Source organism: Stigmatopora nigra, chromosome 17, assembly GCF_051989575.1.
Source record: "Stigmatopora nigra isolate UIUO_SnigA chromosome 17, RoL_Snig_1.1, whole genome shotgun sequence".
NCBI lineage: Eukaryota > Metazoa > Chordata > Actinopteri > Syngnathiformes > Syngnathidae > Stigmatopora > Stigmatopora nigra.
This window is the reverse complement of record NC_135524.1, coordinates 8,155,498-8,173,932: the sequence shown is the minus strand read 5'-3', so window position 1 is coordinate 8,173,932 and position 18,435 is coordinate 8,155,498. Positions and strand designations below refer to the sequence as shown.

At 39.6% G+C, this 18,435-nt stretch overlaps 3 protein-coding genes across 3 annotated transcripts in view; 2 read left to right on the top strand and 1 right to left on the bottom strand.

The window, feature by feature from the left end:
* itga1 (integrin, alpha 1) overlaps positions 1-10,641 on the top strand; it is a 37,126-nt gene extending 26,485 nt beyond the window's left edge. The window contains exons 16-30 of the mRNA XM_077737812.1: positions 1,172-1,347; positions 1,414-1,565; positions 1,980-2,090; positions 3,835-3,911; positions 4,043-4,169; positions 5,160-5,237; positions 5,319-5,395; positions 5,506-5,595; positions 5,970-6,072; positions 6,454-6,570; positions 6,646-6,744; positions 7,539-7,643; positions 7,752-7,847; positions 7,920-8,033; positions 8,193-10,641. Of these exons, the coding sequence (XP_077593938.1) occupies positions 1,172-1,347; positions 1,414-1,565; positions 1,980-2,090; positions 3,835-3,911; positions 4,043-4,169; positions 5,160-5,237; positions 5,319-5,395; positions 5,506-5,595; positions 5,970-6,072; positions 6,454-6,570; positions 6,646-6,744; positions 7,539-7,643; positions 7,752-7,847; positions 7,920-8,033; positions 8,193-8,249 (1,579 nt within the window). The 3' untranslated portion in view covers positions 8,250-10,641. The remainder of the gene's footprint in view (positions 1-1,171; positions 1,348-1,413; positions 1,566-1,979; positions 2,091-3,834; positions 3,912-4,042; positions 4,170-5,159; positions 5,238-5,318; positions 5,396-5,505; positions 5,596-5,969; positions 6,073-6,453; positions 6,571-6,645; positions 6,745-7,538; positions 7,644-7,751; positions 7,848-7,919; positions 8,034-8,192) is intronic.
* Positions 10,642-11,025: 384 nt separating this feature from the next.
* Positions 11,026-15,848, top strand: atp5fa1 (ATP synthase F1 subunit alpha). Its single transcript, XM_077737731.1, has 10 exons — positions 11,026-11,188; positions 11,634-11,709; positions 12,109-12,278; positions 12,362-12,535; positions 12,622-12,788; positions 13,084-13,384; positions 13,742-13,966; positions 14,641-14,893; positions 14,969-15,119; positions 15,646-15,848. The coding sequence occupies exons 1-10, from the start codon at positions 11,129-11,131 to the stop codon at positions 15,722-15,724; spliced, it is 1,656 nt and encodes a 551-aa protein (XP_077593857.1). The 5' UTR covers positions 11,026-11,128; the 3' UTR covers positions 15,725-15,848.
* Positions 15,836-18,037, bottom strand: hwa (huluwa). Its single transcript, XM_077737732.1, has 3 exons — positions 17,314-18,037; positions 16,530-16,725; positions 15,836-16,383 (listed from the first exon to the last, which is right to left on the bottom strand). The coding sequence occupies exons 1-3, from the start codon at positions 17,830-17,832 to the stop codon at positions 16,214-16,216; spliced, it is 885 nt and encodes a 294-aa protein (XP_077593858.1). The 5' UTR covers positions 17,833-18,037; the 3' UTR covers positions 15,836-16,213.
* Positions 18,038-18,435: the final 398 nt, after the last annotated feature.

Genomic DNA, 18,435 nt, shown 5'->3' with positions numbered 1-18,435 from the left:
TATAAAACTGGTTATTTCTTTTTCAAGGAAAACTGTTGATTTAGACAATTAAGTTCATTACATTTTCTGATGGAACAGTGGTTCTTTTGCCTGACTCCCATGCTAACAGCGTGGGTTCAATTCTCACGGTGGTGGTATGTTGGTGAATGGTTGTCTGTCGCTACATGTTCCCTACGACTGGCGACCAGTTTAGGGTGTGGTCTGACTTTCGCCCAAAGACATCTGAGATATGATCTTGCACCCCATTACCCAGACAAGGATAAGAAATGTTGAAAAGGAATGAACATTAATTTATTCATTCAAAATAAAAAATATATGTAGACAGATGTATATGTACATACATATATGGTATTTAAAGTCAAGAAAATATATTCTGTCGGAGACTTTTGAGGAATTTAAACTAAATTAGTGTGAAAATGTTTGATAATTGAAGTGTGTTTCTAAGAGAAGGTCCTTGCCCAACTCTTGACTGAGTATCCAATCATGTCCCAAGTCTTTAGTCCATCAACAAATTTCACTCCGCACAATTTGAAATTTGAGTACCGTCTCATGACGTTCATCGAGACAGCTGAACACGTCCCCCTGGACTGACACACTTGAAATGGACAACTTCCTGGAGATGTCTCCCCTCTTTTTAGCTTACCATAATATATTGCCATAAACATTCTGTATTTATTTAACTCATGAGAAACTGCAAATTTCAACTCAATAAAAATGGATCCTTTTCTGGTTCCCGAATCTTAGTTAAGGTCTATAATGACTCAATCTACAAGGCATGGGAGAATGTTCTCATGCTATTTTTTTTCTGTATCACTGAACTGTGTGAAAACTTCATTCCCCATTGGTTCCCAGTTTGAAATAGGATTCGACAGCTGGATCATGTCTCCTAGACTTGTCGGCCATATTTTATGCTTATCAAGCATCTGTTGCCTCCTTAGAGACACTCTGCGATGCTCTGTCCTTTTTTGCACTAAAGAAATAATCAACAGCACCAGCCAAAAAACACAAATTTAAGGCAAAGAAACAATTACATTTTTTTGTATAAAGCATCCAACATCTTGAGATATGGTAGCACCAATAATTTGAAATATTTTACGGATCATTCTTACAGTTTTACAGTTCTCTACCACTTTTTTAAGACCTACTTCATTGTTTTTTTTAACACGTTAAGGTCCAGAGATGTGGCTGAGCTACGAGCCAACATGTCGTTCGACCCTGCCAAGATAAACCTGCAGCAGGTCCAGTACCACTGCGACCCCGGACGAAAATCTGTGTGTGTCACCGCCGACGTGTGTTTTACCTACAAAGTCAAATCTGATAAGCACAAGGACCTTGAGTCCAAAGCAGGTGAGGCGCTTTGGTTTGATCTAGCATTGTACTATTGTTTCACATGTTCTGCAACTTTTCCCTTAGAGATCCGTTATGAGATGATTCTAGATGCTTTACGGCCAAAGGGCAGAGCTTCATTTCTCAATTCGGATGACAAGAGCGAGCGACGGATTTCCAGAATGATCACTGTTGAGGACCAACAAGAGTTGTGCAAAAAAGAAATGTTCATAATGTCGGTAAGTTAAGGATATTACACAGCTGCAAACTCCGGGACTCTGGACACCTTCCCTAAACTCCGGAAATCTCCCCAAAAATTGTCCCTTTTTTTAAGCAAACATTTCGGAAAAGTACCAAATTTCCAATTTGAATGCCTCGAAATTCACGCCATCGCTACATATTGATTCAACTGTACTGTAAACTGGAAGAATTCGGTAAAACGAGTGCATTGTGAATAATCCGAGTCACGTCCTGACGAATGATCCGTCTTGTGCGACTTCACTGCATGTCGATTTTGTGTGAATCACATTCATTCTGGAAAATGGGATGAAGGTAATTCTGAAACGGAGGTTTGCAGCTCTTATAATATTAACTGTAAATGAACGTTTTTCTCTAAAATGCAAGACTCTGACCAGAAAAATATTTTTTCCAAGGCCCGACCGGACTTCCGTGACCCTCTTATGGTATCGCTGTCTTTTGGACTTGCTGAAGAAGATCGAGGCCCGGTCCTGGATGAAAGCTTGCCCACGTCTATTAACAAGACGGTACATTTTCAGCTCCAGTTTGCGAAATATTTGCCAGCGTTTAAGAGCGCTATTAATAGCCCTTCTCGTCGTTTGATTGTTTTTTTTCCCCTCGGCCTCTGTTCTCCAAATGTTAGCTTGTAGAACAGCCCGCCGACATCTTTCAGGATTTCAGCACATATTCTCACACTCTAACAAATGCTAATCTGAGACTTTTTCACGTAATCGTAGTTGCGATGAGTGACGTGTCCAGATAACCAGGGAGCAAGTATACATTTTCAAAAAGGAAGCAAGCATAAAATCACCATGCGGAAGCTACAGTTTATATTCCAGTCCTCGAAATTATATTTGAGTCTAGCGTCCATGTTCTATGCCGCATTTCTATTCTCGCAGACTGGGAACAAACAGCGCTGTGACCTCCCGAAACACTCCGGAGGGTTTGCGGGAAGTCAACGGAAATTAAGGTCGCGCCTGTGGACCCTTTTTTTTTTTACTCAAGTCTACAAACAAACACAAAACCTTATTTATTCATTTTTTCCACTGCCTCTGCATGTTCATCTACTAAGTTGGAGACCAGTTTTTACATCATAGTTGCTCCCTATAATGGAATTAATGTACAGTGGTACCTCCAGATACGAGTTAAATGTGTTCGGGGACTGAGCTCGTATGTCGATTTTCTTGTAACTCAAACAAACGTTTCACATAGAAATGAACTAAAAACAAATTAATACATTCCAACCCTCTGAAAAAACACCCAAAGCAGGATATTGGATTGGAAAAACATATTTATTTGTTCTAATTCACCATCTATTAACAAAGTAACAAATAACTAGTGGTTTAATACTACTACTTTTTTTAATAATGCTAAAATGTGTTTAATAGTACTAATATCAGACACATTTCAAGGAGGGGACAGAGACGAATGGAGAGGGTTGGACTTTTTGCTCGGGAACGTGCTCGTAACATAATAAAACACAATTTCATGAACTTGGATTACGATGCAGACACACTCAAAAATAATTTTAATCTAACCTTACACTAAACTTAATTCTAATTTAGTTTGACAGTTTGATGCCTTTCTTCTATTTGGCTCTATTTGCTCCGCCTCCACCTTGACCCTTTCAGATGCAGCTAAAAGGAACCTATCGAGGGTTGTTTGCTTTTGTATTCCCTTCAAAATATTCCCAAAATGATGCACACAAATGTCCTCACAATAGGATAACGCACAACCACTTGCCAATGAAAAGTAGTATAAACTCCTCGTATTAGCTATCGATCCGCCATTCGCACTCTCTAACGTAAAAAAAAAAACACTAAAATAAATGCTACGCTCCGTCCAGTGCTCGCAGAGACATTACACGAGGGAGTTATGGGTAGAGAGACAGTACCCATGATGTTCTTATGAGCAGCCTCTCGCGTCTGCTGTATGCTTGCATATCAACATTTGTCTCGTATTTCAAGATAAATATTTCCCTGAAATTTTACTCGTATCTCAAATTGCTCGTATATCTGGGCACTCGTATGTCGAGGTACCACTGTAATGAACAAATTAAATTGAGCAAAAATCTTTTAATCAAATTGTATTGAAGTTTAAATAATAATAACCCTTCTACAACATAATGAGGCAGATTCATATTGAAAGATTGGGGGCTGAAAGTTAAAGATAGGCGAACGTAGTCTTATCTATATCTGAACCTCTTGGCCTCGAACCCTCACTGTGCTTCATACATGCTCCATATTTTACTTGTTGTTGGTTTTCTCGTAGATTCCATTGGTGGACTGTGGGAGTGCCCAGCGGTGCATCACAGACCTTTCCCTCCAAGCAGAGCCCAGCGTTAGAAGGTGAGGTTTTACAGTATTTATAATGCACTAGTTCAACTCCAGGCCTTTATTTGGAAAGTGTTCTAGTAGTTCTAGTGCATTGCTGTCCTCTTGTGGCGAATTATTTGTAATTTCACTATCCCATCCTTTAGTTTGTTGATTGGCTCGAAGAAAGACAAACTGGACGTGAACATCCGCGTGAGGAACAGCAAAGACAACGCTTACAACACCAAAGTGATCGTCAGCTTTACACCAAATATCAACTATGTCAAAGTGGAGGTGCGATTTATTTTATTTATTTATCTTCAAACTGTTTTGATCACTTTCAACTGAATCAATTAGCAGAGGCATTATTACCAAACGTGCAAATTGTTCTTGATTCTTGTGTTAGATTGTATTTCAACAGGTTTCTCACAAACAATGGCAAATTGATTTAAGGTCCATAGTTCGCTATGTGTGGTGTGGACCAAAATACATTTAATTCTGACTTTTTTTGGTGCAAATTTCTTTCCACGTTGCAGTTTTTGACACCAACCGGCAAACCTATGTATCCCAAACATCATTCAATCGGTGAACAAAATGGTCTGGCCGGGATAAAATATGTAAATAAGTAACCAATACCTTGAGATACAAGCTTAATGCGTTCCAGGACCAAGCTCGTATGTCAATTTACTCCTATCTCATATCGACTTTTTCCATAGAAATGAACTATACGCACAAATTAATTCTTTCCCACCCTCTGAAAAAAAACACCAAAAAAGCTAGATATTACAATAGAAAAACATTTTTATTGGTTCTTATTCACCACCTACTCAAAAACTAACAAATACATATCTAGTGATTATGATCTTCAATACTAAAATATGAGATTACTCAGTACAGACACAGCACGGACAAGAGAAAGACTTGATAGATGCACTCGTAACATAACATAAACTTTAAATTGAACTTAAATTAACTTAGATTACTATTCTAACTCTATTACATAAAAGCAGCAATTACTGTATTTGCTTTACATTTGAAAATCAGAGAGTATTGATGCAATGACGATATTCTGCCAAAATATCTAGAAGACATTTCTACATGTCAAATCCTAAATCCTATTATCCGTATTAGTGCTAACCAAACAACATTTCCCATAATGCCTCTAGCTATGTAAGCCTGTTATGAGCAAATAGGTGTGCGATTTTACCTTTGGTCAGTTTCACACATCATTTGTTTCAATACTTATGTTAATATTTACCTTATGTTTCCCTTTTGAAATGTCAGCCAGATAACGACTGCTCTCTAAATCACACCAAAGTGGAATGCGCAGTGGGATACCCTTTCTTGAGAAGCAACGAGGAGGTAACACAAAAGCAAAGCAACATGCAATGCGTTATCAATATTACAAGGTTTCTAAAACATACTGTGCAACATCATCAACAGGAATCTTTGAAAGTCAAGTTTGAGGTCAATCCCAATCACATCCATAATAACATCCAAATCAATGTCACAACTACTAGGTAAATGCAATGAATCATTCTAAAATGACATAATGGTTTTATGCATTTTCATAATGCGCTGTGCGTGTTTGTGTGTGCCTCAATGTGTGTGCGCACTTTATTCACCACAGTGACAGTGAAGAGGATGCTTCTACCCTCAATGACAACACGGTGCACATCTCCATCCCTGTCAAGTATGAGGCTGGACTCGTGTTCACTGTGTGAGTATGCGTTAAATCAGCTCAATTGTCAGTTATACTTAGAGCAGTGTTTGCCAACTGGTTTTTAACTGCAGTACACTTTTTGAATTGCAAATATCAAGGCACACCACTGGCTGAACATCTTCTTACAAGATATATTCATTCTCATAAAGGTTTGATTGTCAGCAATAAAAAAGAAATCACAATAAAAGTATTTCAATTCATTTTTCACACTGTCCTGCAATCGGCTGGCCACCGATTTTAATCATCATTTGCTTTCAATGTTGAAACCTAACATTATCACGTCCCTTATCCAGATTTGCATTGAGCGAGATGTTGCATTTGTATTTTGTATGATTATGACATATTTCTGCATCCAAATACCTTTTTCCCAGACGTCCGGTGGACGAGCATGTGGTGGTGAAAGAGGGCGAGAAGTACTTGCCCGTGTTCAACGACACCCGCATAATCGGCGAGGAAGTCAACATCAGCTTCACAGTAAGGCTCGACAACTACTTGATCGCTTTTGTCTCTAAATCCTCTTCTTTAGGATTAAAATATATTGACAATTTCATCATAGTGCAACGTTTATACAAGCATTTAAATATAGATATATATTGCAATTGTCAGATATTACTTTGAATGTATCACAGTAAGTACTATTACATTAAAAGTATTAATTTGCTAATGTTAAAAATTCCAAGTATATTTAAGATTATATAAATGATTCTACTACAGTATCTGACATGTAGGCTACGTGGCTTCAATCCGCACCTTGTGAGAGTGATATTATTAAAACTCATTAGGAATGAATCATGTTGAGAATAAATGATTGGAGTCGATATGAGGCGGTATCGAGAGTTTGCTATTTTCGCTTAGGTGGAAAGAGCAGGTGAATTGGTGACTCCCCCACTTGACATGAAGGTGACCTACCCCGAGTTGTCGCCTCGGAAAAACTACCTACTGTACTTGACCCACATCGTCACCAGCCCGGAGGTGTGCATTGTCAAAATCATGCATGTGTTCACAACCTGTAGCACCATCTTTTAATGGATGTTCTCCTCTTTGCAGATGATCTGTGACGCAGCCAATTTGATCAACCCGCTTAATCTCAACCCAAATGTGGTTAAACCCAATCCAAAAAAAGAATCTCTTGGAGTCTTTCTACTGGTGGGTCAAAAGAGAGCTTCTTTTTTAAAAAAAATATTTATTTATTTTAAAATTCTCAGCGGCCCATGAGTGATTATCATTTCATTTACAATTGTATTTATTCATAGAACAACACATTAAAAAATACATACACAATTTTGATTGATAACATAAAGTAAAAAAGTATAATTTTTAATGAATAAAAATGTGAATAATACTTTCTAGTTTTTATGTGAAATACTTTTACATTTTATTATCTGAGCAGCACAGCAAATGATCCACATTTTCTAAATAATTGATGGCTAAGTGTTATTAACATTTAATTATATTACAAAGTACGTATATGTGTGAAGCCCTGTGGCTTAGTGGTTAGTGTGTCAGCTTCACAGTGAGGTATCCTGTGCTCAAATCCAGGTCGGTCCTGCAACCCTTGTGAGAATAAGCAGTTCAGAAAATTAATGAATATCCACATTTTTTGACATCTCGTTTTCGGTCATGTAAACCAGCGATTGAAAACATTAATATTTATTACTCTGACGGAGCAGCACCTGGTGGCTCGCGGACCACTGATGTAAACTACTTTCATGGAGGACATATTACTACTACCTGACCTGAAATGTTAATTCCACCTATGTGGACGCCAAGTCTTTATGGGTTTGGGTGTTTTTTTTTTAATTAAATGCCTCAAAACAGTCACTTCAACAATCATATGTACCATTTATAAGGCTATAAATGGTACATATGATTGTGGTGTGCTTTGAAGATGTGTGTGGGCTCTTTCCTGCCTAAATTCCTCTTTTTGAATTGTACTACAGAGCTGCGAGAATCTCCAATGCTCCTCGTTTAAATGCTCCATCCCAAAATCCAAAGTCAGCCAGCTCAATGTTACCTTCAGAGTGTGGAAACCCACATTCATTGAGGTGGGTCCAACAATGTATTTTTCTTTAAACATCATCTCATTCTGCTTATTGCCTCTGCTTCATTCCTAGTGACTGTTGATACATGAACGCTTATAATTTTTCTTTCAGGCGGACTTTTCCAATCTACACATGCTGGTGAACGCTACACTGGGAATCCGAAACACAGATCTGTTTGTGTTGAGCGCTAGTGACAGCAGCAGAACTGTAAGACAACTTTTTTTGCACTTGTAATTGTTTTAAAACAAAAATATAAGTGACTTGTTTGGCCGCTAACAGGTGAAGATCCAAATCTCCAAGGAGAGCTTAAGTGGGATACCGATATGGATCATTATCATCAGCATCCTCATTGGTCTTCTCATCTTAGCACTAGTCATCTTTGTTCTATGGAAGGTAATTCTTAAATGAAAAACACAATACAAACAAATACAAATACCTCACACTACTGGTTAGGCAACTTTCTTTGTCATGCTTCTTTCCAACATCTTGTAACAATTTTCTCTGCTATGCAATTTCCAGCTGTAAACGTTTGTTGTCTTCTCCTTCCTCCAGATGGGCTTCTTCAAGAGAAAATCTCGAGAATTCTCCAAGGAGGAAATGATGGATTGAAGCTTGCATAGAAATAGGAAGTGAGCGCCGCTTCTGAAGTCACTTAAAAGAATGAACCAAAAAAATATATATTTTGTGACTAAGCGCAACGACTACCTTGGAGTACAGAAAGCCATTCACCCGAGCCTATCACTGATACGGGCCGAGTCCATTTTTTTGCATTTGGACAGTTCTGCACTTGTACTGAAGAAAATAATGCACTTTTTGTTATGAACATCCTAGGTGGCTGCATCACCAAATGTGTACTGTTCAGCTCTTTTCTTCATTTTTCCACTTAGAAAAAAGGCCGGAGACTTTTTTTTTCCTTGTACAGGTTCCGCAGGGTCCTTCAATTTCTGTTTGTCTTTGTTCTTTTTCCGACTTCGAAGAATCTGAAAAACTAACATTTGGGCACAAATCCTAGCTAAAATGAAGAACCTACATGAATTTGGGCGGGCAAGTTTTTTAATGTACAAGTCTCAGAAATCCAGGTTGAAACTGAGCTAAAAGGCAGCCATTTTTTGGTGAATAATCTGGTTAAGGCGCTTAGTTGTTTACTAAATAATTTCACCAATGAATATAAAATTAGGCAGACATCTGTTACGGGTTGCACGAAAAATGTCTCTAGGACATTCCTGAAATATAAGTATTTTAAAAAAATGCCCTCGAAATGTGTGAAAATTGAGCTTTTTCTAGTTTTACTCATCAACGTGCCCTTTTTTGACAAAAAAAAGTCTTTAGTGTAAATTAGAACGTTAACAAGAAGTACACCATTTTGGCTCATAGCAATCTATTGCCGAGTTCGTACTGTGATGAATTCATACTAGGGAATTGGCACAAAACGTATACTTAGAACGGCAACGCCCTGTTTTATTTTTGGCACGGACCCTTGCAACTTTTTGAGAAAGGGGGTATGATAACATACATTGCTAGCCCTCCACTCAAATAATTGCTGTGTTTATGGTGTGGCTTCAGATTGCCTTCCCCTAGAATAGAGACACTGTACTTGTATTTTCAAGTGTACTAGCATCACAGCACATTACTTCACTTACTGTTTAATTAAGTTTTTTTCGGCATCCTACGGTGAAAAAAAATCTATTTTTGTGTATACAATGTGTGGCCTTTTCTCCAATCGCACCTCCTTTGCTTGTACTGTAAATATTCCAAAAATGTAGTTTAAAAATGTAAATAATTGTATTTTAAGGGGATGGGGGGGCTCGTCATTGCAATAATTCCTATAATTTAAGAGATGTAACACACAAGCCTAGTAATGTTTTTGCGCTCAGGTATTAACTTGCATATAATAACATAGACACTAATCAAACATAGATGGCATCATGGTAGGATGTAAATATGAATTTATTTTGATTAGAAAATGAAAAGTACAGCAAAACCTCGGAAGTTGAATTGTCATTGGCAATCATGTTTAAATGTGGATAAATGGTATTTTTCCTCTCTTCTGTGTTTGGAGTCTCAAAACAATTTAAGGCAGCTCTTCTTACCTTTTACTTGTGATTATATAATCGGTTTAGTTTCTAAAATGTCAGATTGAAAAATGTAGATATCTGTTGTTTTCTTTCATTAACTTGGGAAAACTACAGTAACTGGTGCTTTTTTCGGTAAAATCTAGTTCTTGTTCTATGGTAATTATCATACTTTTTGAACTTTTGAGGCCTAGTTTTTCCAATAAATGTCCCTTTAAATTTAATTGTACCACATCGGAGGTTCTGCTGTATCTTTTTTTTGGTATGGAAAATATTCTGGTGTTTTGTTTGCAGTCACACATTGATTATTTTAATATTTCAATTTCTTGACACTGTTACAGCATGATCAGTTGATTTGACACCATATTCTGCAACTTTATTTTCCACTTTGAAGCACAACTTGTTTGTACAGATGGTCTTTTTTTTTTTTTTTAGAAATGTCTATGTTGGGCTTGGCTATTTGCATAGAGACTAAATGTGGTCTGGAATCACTTTATTTTGAAAGAGTGCAGAGTAAAATGACACTGCTGTGAAATCTTCAATGTGATGATGCACTGGTTTGTGTTGTCCGGTTTTCTGGCGTCCTGTTCAGCGTACACAAAAACTGAATGAATGAAATAAAAAAGCTTGTTTTTTATTTTTTCAGTTGAATCATAAATTACGGATTCCGACAGTGCACCGTTGCTATTTTTGTTGTACATTTCATAAAGCTTCTGAATTAGAATGCCCATGGGGATGTTTTATACTGTTCATATTGTTCCTTTTGTCAAATATTTGGCTTTTTATGTGTATTGTACACATTGCAACAAATTTACATTTTTATGTTCAGTATTGTTATTTCAGTATGCTTTCAGCTCAACGTTACCTTGTTTGAATATTTTTCCACATAAATAAAGCAGCTTTATTTGCACCATGTAGAAATTTTCAGTTGGATATGTTTCTATTTTTAATTTCATTTTATTAAGGACCGAATAAATTAAGGAATCATAAGGAAAATGCATATGACAGTTTTCATTTTCTGAACTACTTTATCCTCATTAGGGTTGCGGGGGGTGCTGGAGCCTATCCCAGCTGACTTTGGGGCAGAGGCGGGCGATACCCTGAATTGGTGGCCAGCCAATCGCAGGGCACAAGAGGACAAACAATCATTCACGCTCATACTCATACATAGGGGCAATTTAGTGTGTCCAAACAGCCTACCATGCATGTCTTTGGAATGTGGGAAGAAGCCAGGGAAATGTTTACGACGTCATGTTTAATTTAACTCTAATTTTGAAAAGTATTTTATTTTTAAAGGCCAGCTTTACCCGGAATCGACTTCCGGGGCATGATAATCTTACTTCCCCTACGCACTCTCCTTCTTCCACCATCTTTCTCTAGGCTCAGGGACCACTAAGCCCAACGTAGGACTCCACAATGTTGTCAGTGCGCGTCGCATCTGCGCTGGCCCGCGCACTACCTCGCCGGGCAGGTTATGTAAGCCTACCGCTCGTTAATGTACACAATTTTACATTCATTTCACTTCAACAATATAGGCTTATAAAGCGTGAAAAACCATGGCGTAGTTCTGCTTGCGGACGCCATCCCATCCACACGACACCCGGCCTGTTACCGGTGTGCTCTGGTTTTCTGACATTAATACTATTATTCGAAATATTTATCTGTTCAAGCAAAAACGAAATGTCTTAGACGGATACACATTAGCTCATGTCCCTAAGCAATTTTCAATGAAGGTCATGCTTGTGTCAACATCTTTGCATTCAAGCGTAATATGAAGAACCAAATGTCATCCCAATTCAATGAATTCATTTTAATATCATGACGCTTTTAACTGATTTCCGTAACAGTTTTTCGGTATGCATTACTGATGTAAAATACTTAAATTTCACTTGTGTATGTATCTGTTTCTTGTATTTTAAAGGTATCCAAAAATGTTGCCGCAGCAGTTGTGGGAGTGAAGAACCTTCACACCACAAGCCCGTTTTTGCAGAAAACAGGTGATCATAAAACAATGATGTCCCATTATTTCGAATTTTAGATCATGTGCCAAATGACGGCCCGGGGGCCAAATCTAGCCCGCCGCATCATTTTGTGCGGCCCGGGAAAGTAAATCATGAGTGCTGACGTTCTGCTTTAGCATCAAATTAAAATGAAGATTGTAGATGTATATTAAATTTCCTGAATTTGAAGATTGTAGATGTATATAAAATTTCCTGAATTTCCCCCTTTTAAATCACTAATTGTAATTTTTTAATCATTTTTTTTCAGTTTTTTATTCAAAAATACATTGGAAAAGGGTTCAAATATATGTATATATTTTTTCATAGGGTAAATTTGTCCAAAAGAGCCATTGGGCAATAATGATTTCTAGCAGCTGTTTTACATTTTATCAAAAGGCACTGCAGAGGTGTCTTCTATCCTGGAGCAAAAGATCATGGGAGCAGATACCAGCGCCGATCTGGAAGAAACAGGCCGCGTGTTATCCATCGGTGACGGAATCGCCAGAGTTTACGGTCTTAGGAATGTGCAGGCCGAGGAGATGGTGGAGTTCTCCTCTGGACTTAAGGTTGGCTTTTGTATTTTCTTTGCATTTCCCAGCAAAAGCAAGAATACACAACACATCCTGTTTTGTTTCCTGCTTGTTTCCAGGGAATGTCTCTGAATTTGGAGCCAGACAACGTTGGTGTGGTGGTTTTTGGCAATGACAAGCTAATCAAGGAGGGCGACATTGTCAAAAGGACAGGGGCCATTGTGGACGTGCCTGTTGGCGAGGAGCTGCTGGGTCGGGTTGTGGACGCACTTGGAAATGCCATTGATGGCAAGGTGATCTTAATTCGCCCCAACTATTCGCCTCTGAACAACATGCCGTTTTTACACTGGGCCCACTTGCATTGTCCTTTGTGTTACAGGGCCCCCTTGGCTCCCAGACCCGAAGGCGTGTGGGCCTGAAGGCCCCTGGCATCATTCCACGCATCTCTGTGAGGGAGCCAATGCAGACTGGTATCAAAGCCGTGGACAGTCTGGTGCCCATTGGTCGTGGGCAGCGAGAGCTTATCATCGGCGACAGGCAGACCGGGTAAGGAGCAGTGATCTTTAAGCCTGTGAAACCAAACAACTTCCCGTAACATATAAATAAGAAACATAAATAATTAAAAGTAGCAATATTACAATTTAATTCTGTTAATATTACAATGTATGACTTTATTCTTGTAATCTTGTCACTTTTTCTCAATGTTTTGACTATTGTTGCGGTATTTTTTTTAATTTCTTACTTTATTTGGATGTTGAGGAAGGTTCTTCGCTTGGATGAGAAAACATTTGATTGGTAGGCATTTGAGGTCCATTTTAAGATGTGAATGTCTTTCCCCCAGCAAAACCGCCATCGCCATTGACACCATCATCAACCAGAAACGCTTCAACGAGGGCACAGATGAGAAAAAGAAGCTGTACTGTATCTACGTGGCCATTGGCCAGAAGAGGTCCACTGTGGCCCAGCTGGTCAAGAGGCTGACAGACGCCGATGCCATTAAGTACACCATCGTGGTGTCGGCCACCGCCTCCGACGCGGCCCCTCTGCAGTACCTGGCGCCTTACTCCGGGTGCTCCATGGGCGAGTACTTCCGTGACAATGGCAAGCACGCCCTCATTATTTATGACGATCTCTCCAAGCAGGTAAGCTTTTTGTTTCTAGAATTATCAGTAAATATTTTGAAAAATTCTGCTATCACACTATGAGCCACTGTAGGCAAGGCACATTTTTAGAGCACAATTCAAACTAAGACAATTTAAAGTACTTTTTATTTTATGTAAAAATCCCCTATTGTAATTTTGATTGTGCACATCTTAACCTTTATTATAATAAGTTTTAGATTTCTTGGCAATTAAACAGCAATAGTATCAGATGTGACAACTCAGGCATGGGTTACAAATGTTAAAACATAAAATAACATGAATAAATGACTTGAGAGATGACCATATAATCTTTCCATGGCTGTAATAAGGCTTTAAATGTTTGTGTTAATCGTCCAGGCCGTCGCCTACCGTCAGATGTCTCTCCTGCTCCGTCGCCCGCCCGGCCGTGAAGCCTACCCGGGTGACGTCTTTTACTTGCATTCCCGCCTCCTGGAGAGGGCCGCCAAGATGAACGACAATTTTGGTGGCGGCTCACTCACCGCCCTTCCCGTTATCGAGACGCAAGCCGGTGATGTGTCGGCCTATATTCCGACCAACGTCATCTCCATCACGGACGGGCAGGTAACCACCATTTGCCATTAACTCATTTCCTGCCAATCGTTTTGCACTGACAGGCTTGATGTCATCAGCTCGACCTCTCAGCTCAAATGTATTCGACAACTCTCGGTACTGGCAAGCAATCTGTTTAAAATGACTCTTAATCTTGAAATCTGCTTTGTCTGAAAGGGTTGTTGTTCATGTCACATTTTTAGAAATCATGTCCAATTTCAATCTTTTTATTTTTCCCAAATGAATGTATTTTTCTATATATTTATTTAAGAGCTGGAGCTAGGCACAGTTCTGTTTTATTTGCACTGTGTAAAATTAATTGACCTTTTAGCATTTTTTTGTTTTTGCTTTTAACTAATGGAATTCCCAAAATAAGTTTGTAACAAATATTTTTGCCCAAAACTGATATTTGAAGTTGATGTGAAACACATTTAATAATGCAAGTGCTAAACTCTTGAACTTTATTAAATCAAACAGATATGTTAATTTTGATAAACCCATATATAATAATTATGAAATATATTGACAATTCTTACAACTAATATGTTGATGTTATTGTGTGTACAACTCAACTCTAGTTAAATAGCGGCAAGGGTAACAGGGTTAGGGGGTTAAATTTGCATAGATACCGACAATCGCTCCGTTGGTAGTGATCATATCAGTTAAATATCTGTCTTCTCCTTCAGATCTTCTTGGAGACTGAGCTCTTCTACAAGGGCATCCGTCCCGCCATCAACGTGGGTCTGTCCGTGTCACGTGTCGGATCCGCGGCCCAGACCAGGGCCATGAAACAGGTGGCCGGTACCATGAAGCTGGAATTGGCTCAGTACCGCGAGGTGGCTGCCTTTGCCCAGTTCGGGTCTGACCTGGACGCCGCTACACAGCAGCTCCTCAACCGTGGCGTGCGGCTGACTGAGCTCCTCAAGCAGGGCCAGTATTGTGAGTACCTAATTGTCGCTAGTCAGGTCAGGTGATGGATTTTGGCTTTTGAGACACTATTCTGTCTTTTTGTAGCACCCATGGCCATTGAAGAGCAAGTCTCCGTCATTTACGCTGGCGTGAGGGGACACCTGGATAAAATGGAACCAAGCAAGATTACAAAATTCGAGAAGGCCTTCCTGCAGCATGTCCTGAGTCAGCACCAAGACCTGTTGGCTGCTATCAGGTATGTTGTAGTGTTACTTTGTTACCAAATATTTATTTAGTCACATTTACTATATCAAAGTTGTAGGCTGAATCAGTGAATGCAGCCTCGGTATAGTAGTTGCTCTCCAACCCTGAAGTTGTGGTTTCGAGGCCCCGCCCTTATGCCCTTGTCTAAGTAAGGGTTTTGTAACCTGAACATTTTGTATGTGGAAGCATTTGTAAGTAGAGGTACCACTGGACTTTTAAAAAAGATCTCCAAAATATTGCCACATTTTTATTGGCCTGCAACAAGTGATGAAAATATAATTGATTAAGGTCCACACAAGAAGCTTTTTTTTTTTTAATTTTTTTTTACCCTAGTCTAATAAAAGAAGAAGGATTTGTAGTTGTATCCTTTTGGATTTGGTATTGCTTTGCATTAGTTTTAGTGTAGTGTCAGGCACAATTGTTGCGTATTTGAATTCAACCTTTCAATAAACGGAGTGATGGAAATTTTCAAGAAAATTGTGCTTCTTCTGATGATAAATGCTCATCTTTCTTCGCAGGGCCGACGGCCAAATTTCTGAGGCTTCTGACGCCAAGCTGAAGCAGATTGTACTCAACTTCCTCTCCAGCTTCGAGTAACTTGAGGACATAGTCCTCTTTTGATGTGGTCCATGTTTCCTTGTAGCTTGGTCAGTTGTACTTTCTATGAAAACTTAATCTGTCATGTACAGCCAAGAGAATAAAAAAGGATGTCACAAACGCATTAACTTTTATTTCATTTGAACAGAGATTTCTTCTGATTTTGAATAGTACATTCATTGGGTGTAAAGAATTCTAGAACTGTTAATTATGTTTTAACACCACATTGAGCATCTATTATTGATCTACACACTTTATTTTTTATTCGTGAATAAAACCAAAACGGTGCAAATATGAACAAAGGTGCAACAAAATGGAAACATCGAATTTAAACAGTGCAACAAAAAGATAGTAAGATTTCTTTTAGTGCATACAAAAAGATGTACGTGGAAAATTCATTGTGATAATTGAAAAAAAACTATAATGTTAAATTACTACAACATAAATAAGCGACAAATATAAATTAAAACAAACAAGACAAGATTTTTTTTATACCCAGTACTGTTTGGTGTGCATCATAGGTCGTGGATGGTGTTTGTGTTTAGGCACATGGTTCTGTCTGACGTAGCACGGGTCATAGTAGTCCCATTCCAACCCTGACGCCAGCAGGCCAGTGGACAAGCCGTCGCTGTCCGCCGACAAAATCCGCAAGGATACACCTTAAACAAAATTTTGCAAGCAAATTACATTTCCCTCCATCGTCTCGAAATGCCTTTACAGTAAGTTTAATTTGTGGTAATGCCTGATAAAATGGCAGTGAATCTTTTGCTCACATTTTGTTGTTTCAGAAACGCTGGCAACTAACCTGCACTTGCACCAAAGTCGGTGTCCAGCCCAGAAGTGTTGGGGTAGTAGACCTCTGGCGGTGGCTGGATGTCAGATTCACACTCCATGTGCAGTTTGTCCAACAGGTGTGGTGCTCCCAGGTTCCATTGCGGCAGCATCCCGTACATGCTACTCTGGAGGATGCTGTCCGCGTGCTCAGCTTCCTTGTAAATACACTAGTTGGGAGGTATTTAATTTTTTTTAGACATACTTAGACAATGCTGCCCAGGTTTTAATCCAGTTTTAATCAAACTCTGATTTGCGTGCCTAGTTTGTCTATTATAAAAATGGCATCACATCTCATTTTTTCAACCGCTTCATCCTCACTAGGGTCATGGGGGTGCTGGAGCCAATCCTAGCTGACTTTGGGCTAGATGCGGGGCACACCCTGAATTGGTGGCAAGCCAATCGCAGGGCACAAGGAGACAAACTACTATTCGCACTCACACTGGCCTGTGTGGGTTTTCTCCGGGTACTCTCGTTTCCTCCCACATTCCAAAAACATCCATGGTAGGCTGATTGGACACTCTAAATGGCCCCTATGTATGGGTCAGCTGGCCACTGATTCAGGGTATTCCTCCCCATGTCAGCTGGGATAGGCTCCAGCACCCCTCGTGCACCTTGTGAGGACAAAGTGGCTCAGAAAAAGAATAAATTAATGAAATTAACACTCAAAAATAATCAAACATAATACTGAATACTATGATTCGCTGCTTTTGCATCAAAATTATTTTAGTTTTAGCAGAAAAACGGGAAGCACTCACCGTAGGAGAGTTGGGGGGCACTAGATTGCCCCTTATGTCGGCCTCCGAGTCGCTGGATAGGAACGACACTGACGCACTATGTCGCCCATCAGCCGCCAGGTAGGAGGATGACGTGGAAGATCCCGGAACCCGGATGCTACTTTGTGCCCACAAGGGACCTGACCCTGGTCTAAGCAGCCAGATTCTCTCCCTGGAGGAAGTGATCGGCGGTTGGTGAAGGGCAGGCTCGGACAACGACATGTAGACCCTCCGGGTGGAACAGATGTCCGCTTCGGGCGACCCCCGGGTCCGATGCAGTCCGGAATCCGGCAGCCGCATGTCATCCGCGTCTTCCCGGTGCTGCGGCCGAAACCTGGCCTTGGAGAAAATGAGAAGTTTGTAGCCTAGGAAGAGGCAGTTGAGCATCAGCAGGACCACCACGGCCGGGATGAGTAGCAGGACCACCAGGGTGAGGCTTGTGATCGGGTTCCCCCCGATTAGGTCAGGAGTGGGTAAGATACTTTGACGTGGGTGCGACATTTTATCCACTGGGACATCGAAGAAAATCTTCTCCTCTGATTACTATGTATCCCAACAAGGTTAGTGTAAGTAAGTGCACACGTGAATTAGCGTGTCAACTATTGTGTACTTTGTTGCGAAAGTGAATATCGTTGAGATACTTGGAAAAATAACAAAATGCACTTGTGCACACTGAATGGAAGGACGTTACAGAGTTGCAGCTGTGCGCAATTAAGTCCACGAGCGCCTGTTGCTGTAACTAAGAAATGTCAATAGGGGGCGCTAATTGACAGGATGAATTGATGTATGCAAAATCCATGTTTTACACACATCCAATGTGAGATTGTGTTAAAGAAGTTCGAAGATCTTAAAAGAATCTCAAATCTGACAAGAGACATTAATTCTATCCTCATAAGGGTCTATGGCCACCAACATCCAATCCAATTTGACTCCCATTCAAAATAGATGGAACTCCTATTGCAATCAATGGAAGCTAAAGAGTCAATATTTAAAAATGTGTACATTTTAAAATCAATTTAAAAAATATTTCAAAATATTAGTTTATTAGTTTGCTGTCATCGTGACTGCCATACGTTAATACCTTGGCATTCAATTTTTCAGAGG